General features: G+C 38.0%; 1 protein-coding gene across 3 annotated transcripts in view; it reads right to left on the bottom strand.

Moving 5' to 3' along the window:
- ERC2 (ELKS/RAB6-interacting/CAST family member 2) overlaps positions 1-26,908 on the bottom strand; it is a 608,417-nt gene that overhangs the window by 355,609 nt on the left and 225,900 nt on the right. For all 3 annotated transcript variants that reach the window (XR_015695894.1, XR_015695895.1, XM_087709041.1), the window contains one exon: positions 6,679-6,846. Coding sequence is in view for 1 of the 3 variants with exons in the window: in XM_087709041.1 (XP_087565167.1) it covers positions 6,679-6,846 (168 nt within the window). In the remaining 2 variants the exon portion in view is untranslated. The remainder of the gene's footprint in view (positions 1-6,678; positions 6,847-26,908) is intronic.

The following is a 26,908-nucleotide window of genomic DNA, read 5'->3' as shown; positions in this document are numbered from 1 at the left end:
AATTGCAAACAGTGATCTGGAAAGGAGGATTAGAAAAGTTTGTTATTAAATATTATGGATGTTTAGCTAGAATAGGACATAATGAGTTATTGGAGGATTTTAGAAATATTAAATGAAATGCCAGTATGTGGTTATGTATTAAATCTTGGTATATTTTATGATGAAGGACGTTTAAACAATTATAGTCAAATAAAAATGGATGTATAAGGGTAACATGTATAAATATTTGAGTTAAAATACTTGAGTTAATATGAATTATGCTTGATGACTGTGGAAGAGATGCACGAAAACCTTTTGTAACCAACTGATACACTTTCTACAGTATGTAAAGAAGGAAGATTTTATGTGTTGTGTTTGTTTTGAAAATAAAAATAAATTCTACTTTAAAAAAAGCAGCACATTTTCCCAGGATTATCAGCAGCAGCAGCAGAGCTGGAAGGGACCTTGGAGGTCTTCTAGTCCAACCCACTGCTCAAACAGGAGACCCTATACTATTTCAGACAATTGGATATAAAATCTCTCCAGTGATGGGGAATCCACAGCCCATGAAGGCAAGCCATTCTACTGGTTGTTTTGTTCTTACTGTCAGAAAATTTCTCCCTTGTTCTAGGTTGCTTCTGTTCAGATGAAATATAGCTCACAAAAAGTTATGATTTTTAAATAAAGAGGATTTCTCTATAGTACTTTCTAGGCAAGCTAATATCATTTTTTGCATAAACAATGAATGGCCTTACAGAATCAGCATGTGTCAGATAAGTAATCGTACCATATAAATGCGATTTGTATGCTAGAAGCATGGATTTGAATCACGTAGTCTTAGCAACACTAATGGATAACATCCTATTCAAATGTAATGGGTTTTAGGACTAGTGGTGGGATTCCAAATCTTTTCCTATCAGTTCTATGAGACCGTGCTTTGTGCGCGTACACAGCACTCAAAGACCATCCTCGGTGTCATCGCTGGTGATCTGAGCTGTTTTTTTACCCAGCTGAGGCGCAGCAATCTGCTCTGCAGCGCAAATCAGCTGAGCTAACAAACAAAGGAATATAGGGAACAAAGGACAGGGAACGACAGGGGCAGGAGCGAGGGCCCAACCAGAGGTGGTATTTGCCGGCTCTCTAAATTACTCAATAATTCCACTACCTGTTCGCCTGAACCAATCCAAACCAGCTGAATACCACCTATGATTAGGACCCACCTGAAGTCTCCATTGTGGTGACCTTGGCCTGAGCAGCTTCTTTCACAAAGTAAATTACAGCATCCTTCTCAGACCAAAGAACAAAGTGCCATCAATTAAAAAAAACATTTCCCCCTTCCTATAGTGTGGCTTTAATCTTGGAATATCACAAACTGGGAGGGAAATCTTATTTTGAAGGACAATCATTAACAACTCTCTCCTCCACACTGATTAAGTGAGCCATAGAGAACAAGAGAATTAAGGAATCAATACTTAGTGTTCCTTTCTCTGGCCTGATACAGCCACTAACATAGATAGCTTAACTGAATAACTTCATACATAACCCATTTAACATGGGTTATTTTTCTCAAAGATTTATTCTGATGGCCTTCCGTAAAAACTTGGCAGTTCCGGCAGGCCTGGTACTGTTGACCTAACTGTTGAGGTCCGGCCCCGACTGGAATGAATATATGAGGGGTGTCTGTTTTAAATTGTTTTGTCGTTATGTGTTTTTCATATTTCTTGTAAGCCGCCCAGAGTCCTTCAGGATTGGGCGGCATATAAAAACTCCAAATAAAATAAATAAATAAAGATGAATAAATAAATTTAGTAGGTCCTGACCGCATTCTTCCAAATATTAGTTGCAGGGAAATAATAGTGAGAGAGGATTATGTCTTCAATTTATTTACAAGTGCCCCAGAAACAGTTAGTGCTATAAGAAACAAAATTCTGGGTAAAATGCATCTCATTCTGATCCAGAACAGAATGGATCATTAGCCTAATCCAGCAGAATTATGTGGGTAATGTTATACTTATGTTATATCTATTATTTTCCTGCCGAAGTGGTGCCTGTATATATAGTTGCAGTTTTACATGCTTTTGAACTGTTAAGTTGCCAGGGCAAATAACAGGAATTCACTTCATTACTCAGTGGTAAAACTCGAACCTCTGGAACATAGTGTTCTGACCTAGGGTTCACAAAATCATGAAACAGACTCCTTGTCCTGACAAAACCCATTTTTATTAAGCTAATTCTCTCATTCACATCCAGCAAAGTTCCGGCAAAAAGATTTTCAAGGGTGAATTTACAACCACAGACCTTATCAGGCTTGGAGAGCTGCCAGGCTGATATCTTCCAAACACAATGCTGTACCAGAAAATATTTGGCAAGGAGTCTCTGAGAGTCACGAACAAATCTTCACATTAATTAAACTAATTGTCTCCTGCAAACTCCACTCCCCTTTCACTCCTTTTTATTCCCTTTGAGAGGGGCCATTCACCATCCACCTGTGCCTTTACTCCTGAGTCAGCCCTTGTTCCTTAACTGTTCCCTTCTCTTGGCAGCTCTGTGCATGCGCACATTGGGAACAGGCTTCAGCTGTTCTTCTGTGCCACTGATCTCCAACTCCCAAGGCATCTGATAACTCTCAGATGGCCCTGGTCCCATCTCTGCATCTGACACAGAGCCCTCATCAGAGCATTCCCCAGACTCCAGGACTGGCCCATGTTCCTCCCCGATCTCCTCACTATCTGAGTGTGCCACCAGCTCCACCGGCCACTGGCAGGCCACAACACATAGACCTTCTCTATTGTCTGTTAAGTCATGAGCCACCATGCCATAAACCAGGGCTTTTCAAACTCCCAGCCCGCAGGTGAGATGTCTTATGCACTGGCTACACCCACACCTGTTTTAGCAAAGGTGGAAAAAGTCCCAATATGTCATGTGACAATGTGACAATATGATGGTGCGATGAAGTGATGACGTGACTTTGACACCCCTGCCATAAGCTCTGCATTGTGGTGTGATATCATGCTAGCCACATGGTCTTGGAATTTTCTTTGGACAGTGCTGGCTCAATGGCTTAAAGAAACACACACACACACACACATACACACACACACCAAAGTTAGCTACGACTAGCAGAGTAAAACCTGCAGGGACACCTTTATGCTATATCTATTTCCTAAGAAAACAGAAGTTAGGAACATCTGCTATAATTGTGCGGTGCTTCAGATTAAAGACAAAAAGTATTTCACAACTCACAGAAGAATAAATATAGCATCTTTCTGCAACTACTTAAAGCAGACTCATGTTTTTTCCAGGATCACTATATCTTCTACATTTGTTCTATTGTTTAGGGCAGGATTCCCAAACTGTGGAGTGTACTTCCCTTGGGGAGGTGCAGACCGAGTTCAGGGGGATGCGAAGAACCTTTTAGTTATATGTTGTTACATTAAACCCACCTCTCCCAAAGTTTCCTTGTATTTTTTTCAGTCTTCATATGTGTTCATTCTGGTCTTTGGAGTTTTAGGTGATATTGCTGCATTAAAATTACACTGAAGGGAGGGGTGATGGCAAAAAGCTTAAGAACTACTGGTTTAGGTCAATTTTTTTTTAAAGATCACTAGAGTGTAAGAGCATCAGGAACGGAGTAAAGGTTAAAACAAGAAAGCATTTTAAGAATCTTCCCAAAATGATATCATAAGCCACAGGGATCCATGTACAGTATACGCATTTGGACTCAACATTAAATAGACAGGGAAACTTTTTTGCCATTTCATGAAAGGACCAAGAGGAAGTAATTTACCTGGTCCTGGAGAAAAGATAAGATAGGCCTCTGGATAAAAGTAAATAGAAAAGGCCTTTAAAAAAGGAAGGTATGCTCTACAATTAGTTTATGCTTATAAACTTAATAAGAAGACCATTTTTAAAAAGACAGTTTAAATGGAAAACCCAGTGCCTAACTTGGAGGCAGAACACCAGACCTAAGGAAAATAAACAGTGAACTTTTTCTTTATAGTATAATGATATGAATTTACTTAAACAATTGGAAGGGAAAAAGGATAGTGTTTCAGTTAAAACTTTCCTCAGATAAATCATCTGTGAATGAATTTATCACACCATCTGTTGGAAATAAATCATGCAGTCCTCAAGGCCACAGAGAAAACTACAGCCATAATACCAACTACAGGTATTTAAAAAGAAATAACTGGTCTCAATCCCTTAATCCTTATAGCACTATTTACCTTTACACTTAGAAAAAATTATTTGATCTTGAAAGCGAAAACATGAATTATTTTGTGCTTACAATTATGAAATCTATTCTAGAAACCCAGTGTTAATCTCCTTCTAAAACATATAATCCAAAAATTACATTAGGTATTACTAGTACAAACTATAACACACATAATGAATTTACATGGAATTACTTTCAAGACAAATTTGATTTCAATCTGCATTTATTCATTAGAAATTGATATTCAAGTATAAGACCTAATTAACTGGGCAAAAAATATTCCTCATCATACCATTCAATTCTTTTAAGTGAGAAGAACCTAAATCACATATAACCCAACCAAAACAGAATATTCTACACATATATAATCATTTGCTTTTTACTAGCAGGTATACTTACCCACTGATTTTTAACTAGATTATGTAGCCAAAATGTAATTATAAAAATAGGAAATATGCATATTAGAAAAAAAATCCATTATCTATCCACCACTTTCGCCAGTCACTTTCTGATAAAATATTTGTATGACTACACTCAAATATTAAATTATTAATTGTTTATGTTGTGTTCTGCTATAGATCTTCAGTATTCTGTCCTTGTTTCTCAGTCTGAGTTTCTCAGTCTCAGTGCAACTGCAACTCAGTTGCAAACCCATAGCAATTTATCTTTCTTTATGTTTTCCAGTCAGTGAAAATGGGGAAGCCTGAGAAACTAAAGACTGTTGGTGTGAATATTCTCCAGTAATTTTCCACAGATGCCTTTTGGCTCTTCATAACTAAAATTGATGAAAGGGGGTCTGAAATGTCACTTGAATTTAAATCTAAATTATTTTCCATGAAATAAAATGAGAATGATTGTTGGTTGTTTCAAACTTCCGTCTATCCTTCCATTCTAGAATGTCTTACCCGATCCAATCCTGCTTAACATCTTCAAGATCAAGCAAGATCAGCTAGGTGATAACAGAGTAACGGAATAACAGAGTTGGAAGGGATCATGGAAGTCTTCTATACCCTATTCCTATACCATTTCAGACAAATAGTTGCCCAATCTTTTCTTCAAAGCCTCCATTGTTGGAGCATTCACAACTTTTGGAGGCAAGTTGTTCCACTGATTACTTGTTCTCACAATTTCTTAGTTTTAGGGTGCTGCTTTCCTTGATTAGTTTCCATCTATTGCTTCTTGCCCTGCCTTCAGAGAATAGATTGAATCCGTCTTCTTTGTGGCAGCCCCTGAGATATTGGAACACTGCTATCGTGTCATCCATAGTTCTTCTTTTCATTAAACTAAACACACACAATTCCTGCAGCTGTTTTTATATGTTTGAGCCAGCGGTGGGATTCACTTACCTTCCCTGCTGGTTTGCAAATGTGAGCGCATATGCCATGTCTGCGCAGGTGCACCACCTTCTGTGCATGCACAGTGCTCACGCCTTATGTCAGTGCAGGTGGGTGGAGCCTCCCGCAGCCACCACTATCAGTTCACACGAACTAGAGAGAACCGGCTGAATACCACCTTTGGTTTGACCCTCTAGTTCTCTAATAATCTTTGTCTTACCAAAGCATTATAAACTGTTGAGCCAAAATAGATCAGGCAGAGTGGCGTGTTCACTCGCACCTCTTCTATCTACTCCCACTACGGTTCGGGCTGCCAATCCTAGACCTGTTTGCAACAGTGGACAACAACCAAGTCCCCAGGTACTATTCAAGGTTTGTGGACCCCAATGCAGAAGGGGCAGACGCTCTCAGGTGCCAGTGGCTCAGGGGCCTCCTATATGCATTTCTGCCACTCCCTCTCACCCAGAGGGTAGTACAAAGGATGTTGGAACGGGAGGCAGAACTCTTAGTCCTGGCGCCCTACTGGCCTCGCCGACCTTTGTTTGCCGACCTCGTGACACTGTCGATCTCCCCTCCATGGCGCATTCCACAGTCACTAATTTCTCTTCATCAGGGGTCAATCCTACATCCCAACCCCCAGTGGCTGCAATTAACCGCGGCAAGCCTTAACAGCTGATAACATCTCCCTCAATGTCATTGCTACTATTCAGGCATCTCATAGAAATTCAACGAACCATATTTATGATGCCACGTGGTGAGCATTTGCTGTCTGGTGTTCTAACCTCACTATTGTACTAACACTTCAGGTGATCTTGATTCTATCCCTCTGTTAACATGTAGATAAGATGTTTGAAAGTGAGACATATGAAACAAAGGAAGCTGTTTAAAAAATAAGCTAATGATGGTGCAATACCTAATCCAATGGAAAATGCTTCTGAATATAGAGATCTTATTTCCTATATAATTTCCTGCTTTTTCAGTGTATGACCCTTATGTATTAAAGATCTCTCTCAGTCTTAAAAAAAAGCAAAGGAAAGAGTCAGTAAAGTTTTTTAACAAAAAAGAGAGGAAAAGGCATTGGCTCTCTCTGATCTGTCTTGTGTATTTCTACTGATGTTCAATTGTAACGGTCCTTGTCATAACACATACCTTTTTCTGTAGAACATTAATTTTTCTTTCTTTAACTTCTAACATGTCCTTCATATCTCGAATTTCTCCAGCCAGAGTTCCTTTTTCTTCTGTGAGGTCTTGCAGTTGTTTGGTTTTTTTATTAAGAAAACTTTCTTTTTCTTCTAAACGTAATCTCAAGGCATCAACCTATAATAAAATATGAATATATAAATATACAGAATAATTGCAAAATATCACAACAGTAAAGCCATTTTACATATGTAGTAATTTTACAACATACAGAAAACAAAAGCAATAACTCTTGGTTGTAGATTTTCAAACTGGAAAAAACAACCAATAAGATAATGTTGCAAAAAATTGGGGAAGTACCATTTTTTAAGCATTCCAAAAATGAAATTTTAACCCATGATTAATATGGAGAAACAAAGTATTCTGTAATCCTGTATTATCTGGTATAAATCTAGAGACAATAGGATCAAAACTTTTATCAACATTTTTTAAATGTCCAGTTTTGAACTCAGTGTGATCATTTATCCATATTTATTGTAACCATCTTGAAATAACGTACAATGTTAAAGGATCATTTGAATTACAACCATGTCATATTTTACTAAATAATAACTGCGCAAGATGAATTTCACATGCTTTGTTAAATGCTTTAATAAACAAGTCAATGCTTCCATGGCACAAAAAAGCAGACCAGTAATGCTATTTATATTAATTATATCTTCTTCATTTTGGGAACAGCATGTTGTATAGAGAGAAAAGTCTGTGAATAAAACTGATTTATTCTAATTTTTTGCATTGAGTTTTGTAATGCTAAACTTGTTCTGGGAAAAAAAAACACATTTCCAAATCTATTTTTGCAAATCAATTTGGGACCAATTAGGATGATCTATTTGATCTCAAGATGCATGTTCCTTCCTGTTCCTGCAATGGCTCAGTTCATCTCGGTACTCAAGGGAAAAGTTATATACTGAGTTGAATGGAATTTAAACATTTTATTATTAAAGGTCCCTGACAAGGACATCATCACATGTGAGCAAGAATCATTTCTTCATTTTTGTTATAACAGGGAAAGAAGTCCCAAAATATTGACTTTAGAAGACATAAAAATACCATCGTTATTATGATGAAATGAGATTGACATAAGTGATGATCAAGAAGCAAACAGGTGAGACTGCAAGAGGAAAGATAAAATGTATTCCTCAAATAAAGTGAAAACATGAACACACTGCCACTGAAAATGACTAGCCAATTATTTTCAAAGCTATTGCAAGCCTTTAATTGATATTTTTCCCTAAAAATTGAAAATCAACTATTCTAAATTAGTCACTTATATCCTTTTTGAAGTATGCCATCATTGGAAAAAGAAAAAAAGAAAATTAAAAAATTGATTAAATACATTTTGAAACATTTTTGAGGTTTAATTGACTTAAGCTCTAAAACAAAAATACTTCAGAGTGTGTTTTTTTTTCGTTCATTAAGTTCTCTGCCTCCCCCCACCCCCAATCTTCCTTTAAGCCTAACAACGATGGGCTGGGTTCACCAACCACATGAATTATGGTTTGCTTTAATCATGATTTGAATAAGTCATACTGGCTTATGTCTTGGTTTATATATTACAGTAAGCCATAATATAATAAATCAATTAACCACAATGTTTGGCATCACACAACTTGTTAATTCAAAAGTAAGGAAAATGTAGTCTTAAGGCAATGTGTCTTCCCATATGCTGTTCTCAAGTAAGTTCAGGTTATTTACAACCTATTGTAAATCTCTCATCAAGAATAATCAGTTCAACAAGGAACTCAATAGATTTTATTTTTGTAAACAAATATAGATTTTTAAATTGTAGTATTGGTTTAAAAATAAATGGTTCTCTAATGAAGTTTGACATTGCTGTTATGGAGGCATTTTTTAAATGTGAGATCTAATCTTCATAACTGCACCAATGTTTAAAGCTACTACTCTTTGATAAAACTCACTATTACATTACCATTGTTGCACTCAACTCTTAGATGATATTTTTATTTATTACTTTTCTTTGCATTACTTTTTTTCCCAAGAAGATAGTAGGGTGAAAAGGCTATTTTTAATTGGGTTTTTCCCTAAACGCAACATGAACTGGACTTGAAATCCATTTCCTAGTTTATGTATCTCTACAATTGGCCCAACCTTTACTTACTTAATTTCCCAGATGTAAAGGAACCGAAGACCTGTTGCACAGTTGCTTTCCTAAAGCAATATAAAACTAAGAGTAGTTCTGCCACAAAGATATGAAGCAACAAGTAAGGCAGTATCACTAGGGAACAGTTAGCCTATATGCAGACTCTTGTGTGTGGTCTAGCGTGTGCAGACATATATTTCCATGTACAAATGAGACGTGGAATGCTAGTTATTCTCTCAGCCTATAATTTCTCATACAACTCTGTGCAATGGTGTGTGTGTGTGTGAGAGGGAGAATGGGGGAGAGAAAGAGCAGGAGAGAGAATGGTTTTCCCAGCATCCAAACCCTTTTTTGCCTGAACTGTATCCAGCCATCTCCAGGAGGGAAATCAGTTATATGCTAAACAAGCATTACATCATTTTTTAAATTCTTCACTGATGAAGGAAAGGTAAAAACTAAAGAACAGCTGAAAATGACATTTTCATTTTGTAAAAAAGGGGTGGGGGAAGCTTTAATAAGATGCTAAGCATAAAAAGAAGAAAAAATCTAATGCTGAATTCATTTTCAGCTACAAGTGGGGTAATATGGGATCAATAACATATATTAATTCTTAAACATTAATAAAACATTCCAACACCAGTTTTACTTCCCTGAACTTAGCTCACTTTTAAAATACTTGCTACAAAATTATAGATGTCATTTGTATTTTTAACAACAGCAAAAAGGAAGTAGGTCATTTGTAAATCAGTGTTATTTTACAATGAAATGATTGTAATAAATGTACAGTATTCAGAACCAAATTTTAAAATGATCAATCAATTATAAAAAGTGCAAATAAAACACAAATATAAAATACTTCCATTCATTGTTTTTTTAAAAAAAAATCCTTAAACCCCTTATTTGGAGTTAAACTTACTAAATGCCAGTTCATTTACTTTTAGCACACAGGGATGGGATGGTGTGGGCTGTAGATCAGAGGTAGTATTCAGCTAGTTCTGACAGGTTCTGGAGAACTGGTAGTGGAAATTTTGAGTAGTTCAGAGAACCAGCAAATAGGCTGGCCCTACCTGTCTCCCAGCCTCCCAGCTGATCTTCTTTTGTTGCCCTGAACAGGAGAACGGAACTGGAAAGCAGGTTAGTGGGGTGGGGAAGAAATAAGGATTTTACAGTAACCTTCCCCTGCCATGCCCACAAAGCTACAGAACCAGTAGTAAAAAAAAAATTGAATCCCACCACTGCTGTAGATGTAAATACTACTAATCCATTTCACACTAAAAAAAAACCCAGATATTTTCTTTTTTTAAAAAGAAAATTGATTCACATCTTTAAGCGAGAGAAAAAATCCACAGAAGAACTGGATTTTTTTTTTAATGCTTGCTATGTCTGTGCAAAATTGTAAAGGATTACCTCACTTTCATGAAGTTTTGATAAGCTTTTATGACCAGACCTGGAATGTGTTGAACACAAGGCAGCCTTTGGAGACCTTGCAGAAGCTACCGTTGGTCCAGGACACAGCAATGCAAATGGTTTTGGGAGCATCTTGATAGGCTTATGTGACTCCATGGCTTTGCAGACTGCACTGGTTATAACTCACCGTGGTGGTTATTATCTTCAAAGCCCCATTTGACATAGATTCTGCCTCCCTGAGGGACCACACCTCTACAATAGTTTCTGTCTGTCAGTGGTCTATCACAAAGCGTTGATCCCATCAGTCAAACACTATCAGAATCCAGAAATTGTGCTACTGTACAGTATTACAGTGCCTCCACTCTGGAATGGGATCACCCCAGAAATTGTGTGTGTATTTTTTCTCTGTGTGTGTGTGTGTGTGTGTGTGTGTAAAACTAATTATATTTCCTCAATTATTATATGATGTTTAACCTCATATTAAGTTTAATATTGTTGTAGAGAATGTCTTTTTTCTTTTCCCATGAAACCCAAACATATGCTTTTATTGTTTTACATCAGCAAACTTGATCTGTGATTTTTCATATCTGACTTGAGAATCCCAATTATATACTGCCTATTTTCATCCTATGTTCTAATGCTAGTTGAATTATTGATCCCAAAACTGCCCCTCTCTTAATATATGGTATCATTACCACATTGCAGCTACTTAAATGATTGCCCCATCTCCACCCCATCAAACTAGTAATATTATGCCAAGAACCAAACTACTGTATTTTCATTGACCAAAAATAGGATCTGTACATGCCATAATGCATAAGTCTATTTGCATGCAGAGAGGTGATTCTGTCCCTTCAGTTACTTTTCTATTTGATGACCATCCAATATTTGCCTACAACTATAATATTAAGTCTATTTTACCAGATGATTTGGAGAAACCTGACCTTACTCTTGGGCACTAACCTTAATCTCACTCTGGCAGCATAAGATTTATGGTCCTTAGTGAAATTTGCCCCAGATATAAAATATCTGAATAGCCCTACTTTTCAGCTAAAGATAAAACATATGCAGGAGTTGATGGTGGATTCAAGGCAGTCTCCCCTCAGGCAAATTCTACTGCCTGGAACTCATATTTTGCTCTTCTATCATCATGAAAGAGGCTGTCAGAACATTCAGCTGCACTCCACAAAGAGACAGAAGGAAAGGGCATTCAGGAAACAGTTTTGGGGCTGATGAGTCAAATTGCTCTTAGGTTTCACATGACACCAAGACAGACCTGCAAATGAATCTCTTCTTTAAAATCCCCAAAACTGGAATTAACACATGCCACAAATTAATCTTAATTGTCATTGTGTGTATAGTAAATAATGTAGAAGTTGGAAGATATGGTCTTAGTAACCATTTTCCATTTTAATTTTTACAGATTGATATGCTTAAATTTCTTTCTTTTTTTAAAGATGAAAATGGCATTCATGGAAATCTCTCCTTATTTTATTCCCACAACAGTCCTGGAAAATATATTGGGTTGAGATGAGGGATTGTCTGGAAATGACTCTTTGAGATCCATTCTCAAGTCGCTAACCTCAATTCCATACTTACGCTAATTGCTTGGCTGCCAGAAATCATAACATTTGGAGGGGAAAAAAAACTACTGGGATCCCAGTGTTACAGGTTAGTTAAGCATCCAGCTGTCACACCGATATTATAATATACTCTAGGACTTTAACATGAAGGATTGATTCCAACCCTACATGAAGGTACTGCCGGAAGTGAGGTCATCAAACAGTTGGAACTGAAGTCTTGGATTTTCCATGAACCCTACTCAATACAACTTTTAATCTATCATTTGCAGCATCCAAACACATATCTGAGTAGATTTAGTTTTCAGAGCATGTTGGAGCAAGTGCTCGCACTCCAGACTGTAAAACATGTTGATTATGAAAAAGAACAGACACTCTACAGTTAGCTATGTAGATGCAGTTTCATGTTGCATCTTCATGCAATTATTACTATTTATGTATACTTTCACAAATCTCTATATCTTGGAAACTACCCTATTTTTCATTTTAGTATGGTTGCCCCTTACCAAGATGATTCTCTAAGCAATAAAAATAGATTCTGCGTCAGTTAACAATAATCTATATTGTCTTTTGACTGAGTTGAGGCTTATGTTGTAATGTTCACTTATCTAAAGGAGAAGCCACATACTGTTTGCTTTCATAGGCTTTTATTATATTACTATACTCCCATATGCAGGAGAATTTCCAAAGTGGTTATACTGAAAACAGCTTTTCCCTTGTCTTTCCAACTCCTAATCTCCAACCTTCAACAGTGAAAGTGTAAGAAGCTACAGTAATCCCCATAAATCCCTGAGAACTGGGAAAAGCCAAAATAGGCTACAAAGCCTCATGCCTAAAAGTAGCTGACATACTAGCTGGTTGATCAAATGTGTTCATCTTGTTTAACCATGTGTACATGACCCAAGAGGCCCCAGCTTTGTTATAGAGTTTTGATTTGGTTTTCCACTGTTTCTGCTATCCCAATTCATGGTACTGCAATACTCATATCAAGTACTAGCAGCCCGCGGCTTCTCAGCTAATGAGCTGGGGTTAGAGTGCAGTACTGCAGGATACTTCTGCTGACTGCTGATTGCCATCAGTTTGGCAGTTCAAATCTCACTAACTCAAGATTGACTCAGCCTTCCATCCTTCTGAGATCGATAAAATCAGTACTCAGATTGTTGGGGTCAATATGCTGAATGTGTAGACTGTTTAGAGAGGGCTCTAAAGCCCTATATAAGCCTAAGTGCTATTGCTATTCATTGGGCACTATACCAGAACTGCAGGAACCAACTATTCCAACAAACCCTTCCTTCTCTCTTCTTAGATACATCTAAGGAGATATGACTCAATAAATCTTTAAACTTCCTTTTCTGCTAAAAGAAACTGAGAAAGAATAGCAAACATGGCTATTCAGAAAGATGATGTCTCCCGGTGTTTTCTTCCTATTGAATTATATCTATAGAACAAAAATAGGCATAATCTCATTGATAAAACTAAACTTGGGCTTCCCCAGGGAGGGTTTCTGACTTGTTTATTCATACCACCTTCTTGTCTCTTCTTTACTCCCTCATCATCTGTAAACATAAGCAAAGGATGGGAAAGGATGCTTTGTAAAATTATCAACCAAACAAAAAGTCCTGTTCTTTTCCTTGCACACTGGATGAGGTTTAAGAAAGGAAACAGTCAAAAATTGCAGTTAGACAACAATGACTCAGCTTCACAATCATCAAACACCATACACCAAGAGTCCATTAATTTATGTGGAATGAAGATAGAAATATAAACCACTACAGTAAGAGCATAAGACATAATTTGCATCTTTACACCTGCAGTGAGGGGGATAATATCAAGATCACAAGAAGTGATAATACTGCTTTAGACTGCACTAGTTGAGGTCACATTTGGAATATTGCATACAGTATTCTGGTCTCTGTGATACAAAAAGATGCTGACCCAACACATGTGCAAAGAGCAACAAAAATAATAAGGGGTCTGGAGACTGAATCATATGATGAATGGTTGAGGGAGCTAGGCATGTCAAAAATAAGGAATTGGGGGGGAGCATATTAACTGTTTTCCAGTACTTGAGAGGCTGCCACAGAGAAGAGGGGATTGACTTATTTTCCAAAGCATCAGAGGGTAGAACAAGAAGTAATCGATGGAAGCTTATTAAAGAGAGATGCAACCTGGAAGTAAGGAGAAATCTGACAATATAACAATTAATCAGTGGTCTTACAGAGTTTGTGGATGCTTCATCACTGGAGGTTTAAAAAAATAGACTGGACAACTATTTGACCAAGATGGTATAAAATCTCCTGCCTTGACCAGTGGGTTGATCTAGAAGATTTCCAAGATTCTATCAGGCTCTGTGACTATATGTTCTATGAAAGTGATTATTTGAATGGAGATAGACAACTGTAGCCCCTTTCAGTACCTCTTTGCACCCTGATTTGACACTAGGGCCATCTGTGTTTACACTGATAGCTGTTCTGAGAGAAGTTGGAAGGGACATATTTCTGAGACCAAGCAAACTCAGACTAGAGAGTTAATTTGAGAAAGCACAGAGTACTTTAGCTTTAACGTATGGCAGATACCTTGGGCATGTCTTGGAAAAAAACCAGACATGAGCTGTGATTCCAATTTCAGACATGAAAAGTGGATAAGCCATATTTCTGATGTAATGTTTGCTTGACATAGAAAAGGGGAAGAGAAATGCCAAGCCATTACATTATTTGATTCCTGGAAAAGTAGAAAATGTGTGAAAGACCCTCAAAACAACCCTGCCTTGACTCTATTAAGTATAAGTTGAAGTAGAAAAAAAACTTTGACAGATTTCAAGATTCTGTTACAATACCCTAACCCCATTAAAATACATACCAATATTCCTAATGTTTTCTGATCTTGCCTAGCTCAACAATAGTTCACTATGAATTATGTTATGCTTCATAAGATAATAGTACATTATGATTCCAAGTGACTGCCTATTACTGAAAAATAAGCCCAAATCTCTGGCCAGTAAGTTTAGATATAGCAGTAGACTTATATACCGCTTCATAGGCCTTTCAGGCCTCTCTAAGCGGTTTACAGAGAGTCAGCATATTGCCCCCAACAATCTGGGTCCTCATTTTACCCACCTCGGAAGGATGGAAGGCTGAGTCAACCCTGAGCCGGTGAGATTTGAACCGCTGACCTGCTGATCTAGCAGTAGCCTGCAGTGCTGCATTTAACCACTGCGCCACCTTGGCTCTTGATATGTAAGCACAATCACAATTCCACCAACCATCATACACAAACACACCTTAAAAGGTAGTAAACAATCACATAATATATTAGCATTATTTTTGATCATTTTAAGTCATATATATTGCAACATAACCAACCCAGAGAATTTTTTGTTTATTGGGTGGATAGCAATTATGAGAAAAAAATTATTTCAATTCTCTTTTTTTGGTATTTTGGAAGAATTGAATGGAAATTATTTTGTCTTTTAATTTGTAAAACAATTGCATGCCTGAACCATTGAGTGTTTGAGTGACAGTAAAAATGTATCTTCATTAGTGAACTATCAAGACAAAACTATCAACTTCATGACATGCTGCCTTCCAGAACAAGTACATCAATCAGAATTTATGTGAAAATAATATGCTTTGCTAAGGCTTGACAAGCAACCATTTCAATAAAAAATACTGTAAGGAGCCACAAAAGCTCTCAGTTGTGCTCCTTTGGTTTGTGGAAAAGAAATACCACATTATATAATGAACACTACAAATATTATTATTACAGATCTCCATTGGTGCTTCCTTTGAAATCTATCTTTCCATTTCCATAACATTCTACAGCTACCCCAAAATGAATTTAGCCACAGGAAGAAACATTTATTAATGATACATAAACTGCTGCTTCCAAATCAAGAAATAAAGGAGAGCCAGATTCCAGTGCCAACCACCTATAAAAAGATAACAAACCATCCTGTGCAAAAGCTTCTCAGAATAATATACGACAGATGTGAGCAAGGGTTATCAAAAGATCAAAAATGTTTGCAGCCAAAAACCGAATCACCAAGCTGAGATGTGCCAGCTGGAATCATTGGTTTCACAACTGATAAAAGCAACATATGAGCAGCCCTGGAGAAGTGGATACGGACATACGAGTCTATCAGAGATAAAACTGAAAGGGAAGGATAAATTTCCAAAGAAATTAGGTGATGTAAAAATGACCTACTTTTGTAAATTAAAATTGATGACTTCATATGATCATAGTTTTGTTAAAATTTCATGTGAACATAGAAAAAAGTGAAAGCTGAAACATTCCCAAGTCAGAATCCACCACAAAGTATTGCACCATGCTACGCTTCAATAAAAAGTAGTATGTTACCATATATTTATCAACTGGAAAAGAAGTATAATTTTCTTTATGACAGATTAGCTATTTTTGCCATTATGACACTTACTTTTGTTGCAAGACAAAAATACATAATAAATAAAGACAAAGAATTTTTAGGAGAAAATGTTATATAGTAAGAGTTTCTAGATATTCCTTCCAACCAAATTGCTGCTGCTTTCATCTGCCTATTAGAGGAAATTGTGTTAAATGTTAGCATGAAACTTTTCACAATTTTCACAAATTCCCCCTTTTTATTTTATTCACCAAATCGTATAAATTGTATAAATAGCTCACATGGTCAAAAAGTATTCCACCAAGGGGGAAAAAAAACAATAGATGGAAGGGAGAAAAGTCCTCAGACGTGAACGCTTTAAAGTTGCCACTCATGATGATAATATAATTGTCATCTAATGTTACAGTGTTGCATCATTATCATCATAGTGAACATCTGATCATTTCCAACGTTATCTTCTAAAGAAGATAATGGGGAACTTCTACATCTAGAGGAATTCTTGCACATGTATGAGTGTAGCTCTGTGTGATGATACAAAGGACCCAGATATAAATGAATGATTACAATTTGTGTTTTAGGAACATTCTAGTTGGATTTTCCATCATCCTTTGCTTTGATGACTGGGTATTTTTTTCAATACATTACTTCCAACATGAAGACCTGACAAAAGAAAATTCATACCGCCTCTTTGCCACTGATATAGAGCCAACAGGAATTCAGAGTAATTTGCTTTCCCACAGTTACTTAAAATTAAATAATGTGTATGAAAAGAAAAAGAATAGAAATAACAGGAGAAATCCTCTACCCAACCATTACTATTAGAGGGAAATTTGGACTTTAATAGCATTCACTTTTGTGTCCTCTAAAAATTATATGGACGCTGATTATATTGTTAGTTAATACAGTATGGACAAACCATTGCTTTTAAAAAAAAGTCATGGACTATAAAAATGAAATACTGGAATGCCAAGGATTATCCTCATAAATTTATTTTTAAAATATTCCATCACTGAAAAACATTTCAAATCCCAAATTTCTTCTCCCTAGAAAAATCTAAAGTCCCAAATAAAAGTTGGAAGTAATGTAATGCATTGGGTAAAACCACTAATATGTAAGCATTACAACATTCCATTTAACTGTTAATCAACTTTTATTTTCAAAATATTATATTACATTATCTAGTCATTGGCTGATGGTGGTAATAGATCCAAAAAGGTATATTAAAAATTGATTAATAGAATGGAAGTCAATGAATTCTCTTCACATTTTAATGCCCTCCCACCCAAATTGTAAGCCGAGTTGTAAGCCGCCCTGAGTCCCCCCAGGGAAAAGGGCGGCATATAAATAAACTTCTCAAATCTTCTCAAATCTCAAATTATCATTTTACTCTTCTCTAATTAATAATCTTTAAAAATTATCCAAATCTGGCAATAATTTATGTAGTTCTAGTTACAGGATATAAGAGTCATTATTCAAAAACCCAAATGTCACCTGCAAGAAGGACCACAAAATTTAATCTACCAGTGGAGAAAGGAACAGTTCTTAGCATCATCCCAGGAACAGAGATATCTGAAGCTAAGATGCCAAAGCTCTCTGAAAACCAAGGCTCATGAATCTGGACTTAAAACCATGGTTCCTGTAGCTAGCTGAAGCAATGAGCTTTATTCCCAGTTTCATTATGGTAATGTATCCTAGAAGGTAACAAACTAGGCATGAGAGCTGAAAAGAAAGGATGCAAGTTCCACACCCAAAGTCCTTCTTCAGAGCTCCCTCTCTCTCTCTCTCTCTCTCTCTCTCCCTCCCTCCCTCCCTCCCTCCCTCCCTTCCCCCCCTCTCTCTCTCTCTGGTTGGTAAGGGGAGAGTCTACGAAGGAGTCTGATGACAAAACATAAGAAAGTGGGTTTAATTTAGTATCAGCCCTATGGATCACCTCTTACTCACTGCTATCCATGGTACTGCAGTGACTAGCTGGATTTGCTGTCTGTCTTCTTTAAAGCATCTTTCAGCCTCAGAACTGGACATGAACCACATAGCATAGCAACATAGAAATGACATAAATCCTTCCACATGGTTTTGCTGATGAAGTGGGAAAAGAATCATCCTTTAGCTTTACTTCAGAGACCTGATTAGCGCCATTCATTTGAGGAAACTTTAAAACTAATTATCTCAGTAGCTCAGTATGTGGAAAAAATGGCCTCAATTTAAAGCAGAAAGACAATTACGCACTAGTTTATTATTTTACTATATTGCTACATTTAGCACGAACATGAACTACATTTTGTAACTGCGAATTCTCAAGTCCAATCAGAGAAATATGCAACTTGTGAATTCCACATTCTACAGAAATGTGATAATGTAATTGGATGTCCTTATTAAATTATTTGTTAAGAACATCACTTTGGATAAGGTTATTTAATTAGGTTATAACTCAGTAATGTAACTGATAGAAAATATTCTGTAATACCTTGGGACTCTTGACTAATTAAAAAGATGGTAACTGAATTGTCAGAAGGACTTTCCCTAATGATATAATGCCAAATCAGAATTACTCCTCTTTTCCTAACTTACTTACCTGAAAAAACATGCAATTTTCTTTTTCAAACTGAAAGTAAAATATAAATACAAAACCTGTACAATATAAATGCTGAACTTTCTACCAAAATGGGTAGAAGGTTAAGGATTGAAAAAATAAATAAATGCTCATTCTCAAGAAAGTATACTAGCTTTGAAGATGAAGCTATTTGCTTCATCTGAAAATTAACTATTTGGCTAATTAAATAGATTCATATTTTGAATGATGCAGCAAGGATAATGTCATTGTTTAGAAGAGTATTACACTTACTTTGAATATTACATTTAAAGAAAGTTTGTATAAGATATTTATCACTGACAATACCACAAGTTTTAATTGCTCAAATGAATAACATATTTTCTAAAATGGTGGGAATTATAATTAGTAATGCCAATTTCAAATTCAAATATGAAATTAATTCATATTAAAATGAAAGAACTTTTAAACTTCTCTCAGCAGCTTTTTATAGGGTTGACCATGGTATCCTTTTGGATCAGAGATAAAATACCGGTAGTTCCCCCCCTCTCTCTCCAGCTTCTCTTAATTAGGGTTGACACATGGAGAGATCACAGTTGTAGAACTTTACTTGGGGGGGGGGGACTTTACTTGACCAAGCAATGCTATTGAATGCCTATCTCAGACTTGGACGCTGTGTTGGCTTGCGTGGAGATAAACAGATTCATCACAATCCTCATGAGTCTGAGTGGCCGTGCTTGCTTGGGCCCCCTGGTTCTAGGATCTTCCACTGCTAATTTTTCAGGGGCTTGCACTTCTCCATTCTAGATTCCATTCAAGATTGTTCTCGATTTGCAACTTCTGCTCAAACAGCAGATGACAGTTGCGACCAGGAAGGCTTTGCAAAGATACATCTTTGTCTATGGTGATTCTCAGTCATCCAGGTCATAAGTGTCCCAAAGGTACTTTTTAAAGAGGCAACTGGACTTTCTGGTTTTTCTTTGAAGATGTTTTGCTTCTCATCTAAGAAGCTCCTTTAGCTCTGACTGGATAGTAGGGAATGGAAGGATTTATATTCTTTCCAGACAGCTAGTCATTTGCATTCTTTTAGAGAGTCATTGAGACCACCTCAATGATATTTTTTCTGTATCGTCAGGGTGACTTGAGTAGTGCAAATGGGTGTGGAGCCTTCTTGGAACTGTTGAAAGGACTCAGATCTTTCCACTTCTGACCATCTAGTCAGAGCTGAAAAAGCTTCTTGGATGAGAAGCAAAATGTCTTCAAACAAAAAAACAGAAAGTCCCCTTGCCTCTTAAAAAAACATCTTTGGGATATCTAGTAAGCCAGTTGTTCCCTTTTCTAGACCAGTGATCATTCCAACAGTCGCTCATGTATGCAGTATAGTCTGCTGTTGTGACTCAGCAGATGTCTGCTGTCAGTCTTTGCGGGATACAAAATTCATTATGCAGCTGGGGCTTGTGGGAGGCAGGTTTGGAGATAAAAGGTCGGATACTGCCACACTCTAGTTGCAGGAGTCAACATACATTCCTTCGTGGGTTTCTTGGTTCGTACAACACTGCTTGTTACACTTGGATAAGTGCTTTCTTTTTCTTGTAACCCTGATTCAAGGCTACACTGGAGAAGTGCATTGCTTGTAAGAGTTTTGTTTTGCATTCTTGTTGGAGACTTGTATTTATGTTATTTTTGGGCTCGAAGCCAGTTTGAACTGAGAACTGATAAAGAAAGTTTCTTTTAAGTTTATTTGTCTGGCCGTTTGTTAAGAGCCATGAAGGGGGGGACAGAACAGATTGACTCCTGCTGACAAGCTTTAATCTCAGTAATTATGGAGCAGCTCATGGCTGAAAATAGATTAATGGCGCAGCAAATAGCAAATTCAACAGTTGCATAGAGCTGCAAACCTCCCCCCCAAGCCAAGGAGGAAGTGCCCAGTAGCCATGCCAGATAAATATGATGGGAGTCTGGCTATGTTTGCCGCGTTTCTGGGACAATGCCAGCTGTTCCTGAGCCTGAGAGCGGAGGACTTTCCCACTGACCAGACGAAGGTGGGATTCATTATCAGCTTGCTATCAGGCACAGCTGCCCGTTGGGCCACCCCCTTGTTAGTGCAGCAAAGCCCTTTGTTGGATGACTTCCAGGGCTTCTGCCAGTCTTTCAAACGGATGTTTGAAGATGTGATAAAAGGGGAAACAGCTGCCAGAAGTTTGAAATCACTGCAGCAGGGGACTGGGTCATTGCAGGACTATGTGTCTGAATTCAGGCTACGTAGCCAGGATTCCACATGGAATGAACCAGCTTTAATGGACATGTTCCAAGAAGGATTGTCTGAGGCCTTGCAGGATGAACTGGCGAGGGTTGACAGGCCACCACGTTCGACGCATTGGTCCACCTGTGCCTCCGGATAGACACCCGGCTGCAGAGGCGAAAGCCTTGCCGTGTATTCCAGGAGACCACCAGCATGCCGGTTCAGCAAGAGACTGCAGTGGATTGGGCTTGGGGCTTGTGGGAGGCAGGTTTGGAGATAAAAGGTCGGATACTGCCACGCCCTAGTTGCAGGAGTCAACATATGTTCCTTCGTGGGTTTCTTGGTTCGTACAACATTGCTTGTTACACTTGGATAAGTGCTTTCTGTTTCTTGTAACCCTGATTCAAGGCTACACTGGAGAAGTGCATTGCTTGTAAGAGTTTTGTTTTGCATTCTTGTCGGAGACTTGTATTTATGTTATTTTTGGGCTCGAAGCCAGTTTGAACTGAGAACTGATAAAGAAAGTTTCTTTTAAGTTTATTTGTCTGGCCGTTTGTTAAGAGCCATGAAGTGGGGGACAGAACAGTCTGCTGTACACTTGGTTTCCTTGATAACCATCCAGAAGCTTGGAGCAGAATGCAGCAGCAGTGATGGGGATGCTGCATTATGCTTACATGACTCCATGCTTTGTAAGCTGCATAGGTTCCCAAATGGATTCCAGATGAAATTCAAGATACTGGTTATCACTTTAAAGCCATTCATGGCCTAGAATCTAGTTAGCTGAGGAGCCTTCTATCTCCAGTTCTTTCTGCCCATCTGGTATGATCAAGCAGAATGGGTGTGCTCCAGATATCACCAACTATCACTGTCACTTTACAGGACCATGAACCTTCTCTGTTATACCGTCTGTCCTCTGGAACAACTTTCCCTACCATGCTCAGAGTTTCATACAATTCCTATCCTTACCATGTATAGAAATCATGAAAACCTGATTGTTCTCCTATATCTTGGGACAGGGTAATTGTGTGGAATCCCCTTTAGATAAGTTTAATTTTATAGCTATTCTTCTGGTCAGTTATGATCTGTTTTTATAGGTATTTTCTTCATACTTCTAAGTTACCCAGTGTAGTCAAGAAGTTGGATGGCCTTAAAATTGGGTAATAAATAAAAGTTTGTTAAAACTGATATTCTTATTCAATGTTACCAAAACCCATATTCCTTCTAAGTGCACTGAATTAGCTTTGTATATGTTAATGGCTGCAATGATATTACATGGATTTGGTTGGAAAGGTTGTCTGATTCATTTTTTGAAAGAATGGTTAACCAACTTGTGGGATTCTGTTTTGATATCTAAAATTACTTTATCCTTAAAAGTAAATCTGACACGGAATTTAATTTAAACTGAAACTATTCCTGGACTACAATTCAATGCATGGATTTGTGCCTCATCCCAAATGTGGCTTTCCAACACATACTGTTTATATTTTAATTTCATGGTAGATTTAGATCAGAACATATTTTAATTTTCCACTCAATCTACTGCATTCATAGTTTTGCTTGGTGATTCATCCAGTGTTGACCATAGTTGTTCTTATTTATCCTTGCTTAGAACTTTAGATTTTTAGCTGCTTAAAGAAAAATAATTATCCTTATACCATATTTTTCGGAGTATAAGACGCACTGGAGTATAAGACGCACCAAGATTTTGAAGAGGTAATTTTTTTTAAAAAAGGTTTTGCCCTCCCCGGCCCCCAGGAAAACTCTTCACTCTGGTTTTTTGGGGAGAGGGCAAAAATGTGACACATGGGGGCTCGATCTTCCTAAAGGGTAAGGCTTGTATCGATCTCAAATTCACTTTTCTCTACCTTCCCATGGCAGGGCAGGACTAAACATATCTCTCTGCGCTTTATTTCCCCCTCTTCCCTCTGACCAGCGACATGGAGCCGCACGGCCCAAGGAGCAGCAGTTGGCTCGCTTCTTCTTTTCAGTGAGGAAGGAAAGACATGTGGGGCCTGCTGAACGACCACCGCAGCACTCGACCAGGAGCACCCATTGGGCGAGAAGGTGTGGGGATCCCTTCCATTTGGATTAACAGTTCCTCATGGTGGCACCTCAGTGGCAAAAGGGAAGCCCAAAGAAAACAATCTGGCAAGGCTGCCTCCTTGAACAACCAGGCTTGTTCACAGTGCTCTTGGCAACCCTGCTTCCTTAGTCTCAGGGCAAAAGCAGGTGCCAGGCTGCAGGGAGACTGGCATTCCTGCATTCTGAAGTTTCCTTTCCATCCTACACTTCTTCCACTAGCCAAGATCTCAATGATGCTAATAGCTTTTCCCATAAAGTGAAGATCTAGCATCTTGAGAAAAGACTTCATGATGAGGAGATTGTTTCTCTTCCCTTCCTCCATACAAACACCCCAATCTGCTTGGATCTGTCATGCAGCAAAGAGGTACGATAGCTGGGTGCAATAGCAGCAATAGCAATAAACAGATCTGAAGAGATTGGGGGTAGGGGTGGAGAACGCTAGATTGGGAAGTTAAAAACCTGAAATGGGGACAATCAAGCTTGATTCAAAGGCTTTGGCTCCTGAGAATCAGGAGTGATGGGGGGGGGTGAGGAAGGGAAGGAAACAATCTCCTTTTTACGAAAGCTTTTCTCAGAACGCTAGATTGGGAAGTTAAAAACCTAGAATGGGATACAATCAAGCTTGATTCAAAGGCTTTGGCTCCTGAGATTGCTGCGCTGCCACCCAGAAATGCTATTACCATAATCTCTGCCGCCTGGAACCACCCAAGAAGGGGCGGGTAAATTAGGAGCTGCAGAGATTGTAGTACCAGAAGTTTTTGAATCAAGCTTGTTTGTACCCCATTTCAGGTTTTTAACTTCCCAATTTAGTGTTTTGAGAAATCTAGCATCTTTGAGGAACCTTTCGTTTGCAGGAGGAGGAGGAGGGCAGCTTAAAGCAGTGCATCCTTAAACCAAAGCCTCTGAGTAACTGGGAAAGAAAGCTGTGCTTTTTGGGAGGCAGTTTTTGATTGGTTCCAAGCATGGCTTTCTTTCCCAGTTATTCAGAGGCTTTGGTATACTTTGCCCTCGCCCTCCTCCTCCTGCAAGCAAAAGGTGCCTCAGAGATTAGATGGGCATCTCAGTGGAGACAATGGCCACAATGACTTTATTCCCCAGCAATGTGAGGAGCCGCTACCACCACCGCCTAAGCCCTCCTGGGAGCCGAGCCAAGTGGGATCCCGAAGGCGAAACTTCTCTCCTTTCCAGCCATTCCACAATCTCTGCAGCGCCCGCTTCACCTGCCCCTTTTTCAGACGACCCAGGTGGATACATTCAGAGTATAAGACTCACCCAGATTTTCACCCTCTTTTTTGGAGTAAAAAGGTACGTCTTATACTCCAAAAAATACGATAATTATAATTAATAATTAATAATCATAATCAAGTAATTACATACTGAGAATGTATAACCTTCTAGATGCTTTTAAATCACTTGTTTACTTACTTGGGTCTTACTTTTCTACTCCCTTTATTTTTTTTTAAAAAACTGTATTTTTATGTATCTTATCTGAAATGTTTAACTTTTCCCATTGACATTAATTAAGAAAGAATCTGAATGCAGCCCAATGCCCAATAAAGTTGGTGCAAGATAGGAAAAATTAAAGTTGTTCAGCTAAACACTAAGTTCCTGTCAAACAAATAGTCAAAATAGGGAGCACCCTATCAAACCCTGCACCAGTTAACAGTGGTGTCCCCCAAGGCAGCATTCTAGGACCCATACTCTTTATACTCTACATAAATGACCTTTGTGATAAACTTATAAGCAACAGTGTTCTCTTCGCTGATAACATAAAACTATTCAACACCATCAATAATGCTACTGCCCTTCAAAGCGACCTTGACTTTGTGTCTGAATGGTAAAAAAAGTTGTAACTCCCAATCTCAACTAACAAATGCTCTGTCCTACACATTGGTAAAAAAAAAATCAGAACACCAAATACAAACTAGGTGGATATGACTGTGTAGATGACTCTCTTGGAGTACTCATATCAAATGATTTAAGCACTAAAGCCCACTGTAACAGCATCACCAAAAAGGCATTAAAAGTTGTTAATCTAATCTTATGAAGCTTCTCCTTCAGTAATATTGTATTGCAAACTAGGGCACACAAAACCTTTGCTAGACCAATTCTCAAATACAGCTCATCTGTCTGGAATCTGCACTGTTTATCGGACATTAATACAATTGAGCGAGTACCGAGGTATTTCACGAGAAGAGTACTACACTCCTCTGCTTGCAACAGAATATCTTACATCACCAGGCTTGAAATTTTGAGCTTGGACAACCTAGAACTACACCACCTATGGTCAGACTTAAGCGTAGTACGCAAAATTATCCTCTACAATGTCCTATTGGTCAATGACTACTTCAGCTTTAATCGCAATAATACAGGACCACACAACAGATACAAACTCAATGTAAACTGCTCCAATCTTGTTTGTAGAAAATACAACTTTGGCAACAGAGTGGTCAATGCCTGGAATGAACTACCTGACTCTGTTGCTACATCTTCAAATCCCCATAACTTTAACTTTAAATTGTCTATTATTAACCTCACCCCATTCCTAAGAGGTCTGCAAGGGGCATGCATAAGTGCACTATTGTGCCTACCATCCCTGTCCTACTGTCCCCATATTTTTCATACCCATTTCATTCATACTCATGTTTATTATAACTATTATTCTGTAAAAGATTGATAAATCAAATAAATAAATAAGTTTCAATTTGTAGGAAATAAGAACTAAAAGCTGACTTGCCCTTCCTCCAAACCTTCTGGCAACCAGCTCCCAAGTAATCAGGAAGCTGGAGGAAATATAGAATGGATGGAAAAATGCTAGTTTTGGAAACAGAAGATTTAACTTAGAAACATATGTAAGACCACAAGGGAAAATAGAAAGGAAAGGGTTTTATAAATAGCAGAATAGGGAGTCACCTCTTTGCAGGCAGAAAGACATCTTGTGAGTAAGTAGAAAAAGGGAGAGAAAGCATAAGGCTTTACCAGAGCACTTTGCACCACTGGATATTTACTCTTTTCAGCTAGTAGGGAGAGAGAGAGGCTATGCACAGGCTATGTAAGCTATGCAAAGGCTATGTAAGAGACCAATTGACAATGTTGGCCAGAGGTGTCAAACTCGCAGCCCATGGACTGGATGCATTACATGCTGGCCACCCCCACCCCCAGTTTAGCGAAGGGGAAAAAATTCATGATACATCACATGATGAAAATATGACGCCACGGGTTTGACACCCCTGGTGTAGACAATAGAATAATAGAGTTGGAAAGGATCTTGGAGTCTTCTAGTCCAATCCCTGCTCAAGCAGAAAATCCTATAACATTTCAGACAAATGGTTATCCAATCTCTTCTTTAAAATTTTTAGTGTTGGAGCACCCACAACTTCTGGAGGCAAGTCATTCCATCGATTAATTGTTCTAACATACAGAAAAATTCTCCTTAGTTCTAGGATGATTCTCTCCCTGATTAGTTTCCATGCTTTACTTCTCTTTTTTGTCATTTTTTTAACATACATATGATATAATCCAAAGTATATTATTACATCTTAACAAACATTTTTTGAATATTCAATAATATATAAATTCCTCTTTCCATAAAGCCTTTTCAATTTTTGGTTGCTCTTCTGCTTTCCATACACCATATTATAGTCTATTTCATCTTCAGCTCTTCTCCTTTCCCTCTCTCCTCCTCCCTACCTCCTTTCTTCCCTCTGCCATCTCTCTCTTCTCTACTTCTCCTTGCTCTCCACTTCTCCTCTCCTCTCTTTCCACACCTTCCCTCTCTCCTACTCTTTCCCTCCCTTCTACTTCCCTCTCTCCTGTTTCCTTCTCTCTCTTCCCCTCTCTT

Source organism: Thamnophis sirtalis, unplaced genomic scaffold (assembly GCF_051295495.1).
Source record: "Thamnophis sirtalis isolate CommonGarterSnake01/CBP01778 unplaced genomic scaffold, rThaSir2_p1.2 scaffold_3, whole genome shotgun sequence".
NCBI lineage: Eukaryota > Metazoa > Chordata > Lepidosauria > Squamata > Natricidae > Thamnophis > Thamnophis sirtalis.
This window is presented reverse-complemented; position numbering and strand designations above follow the sequence as displayed.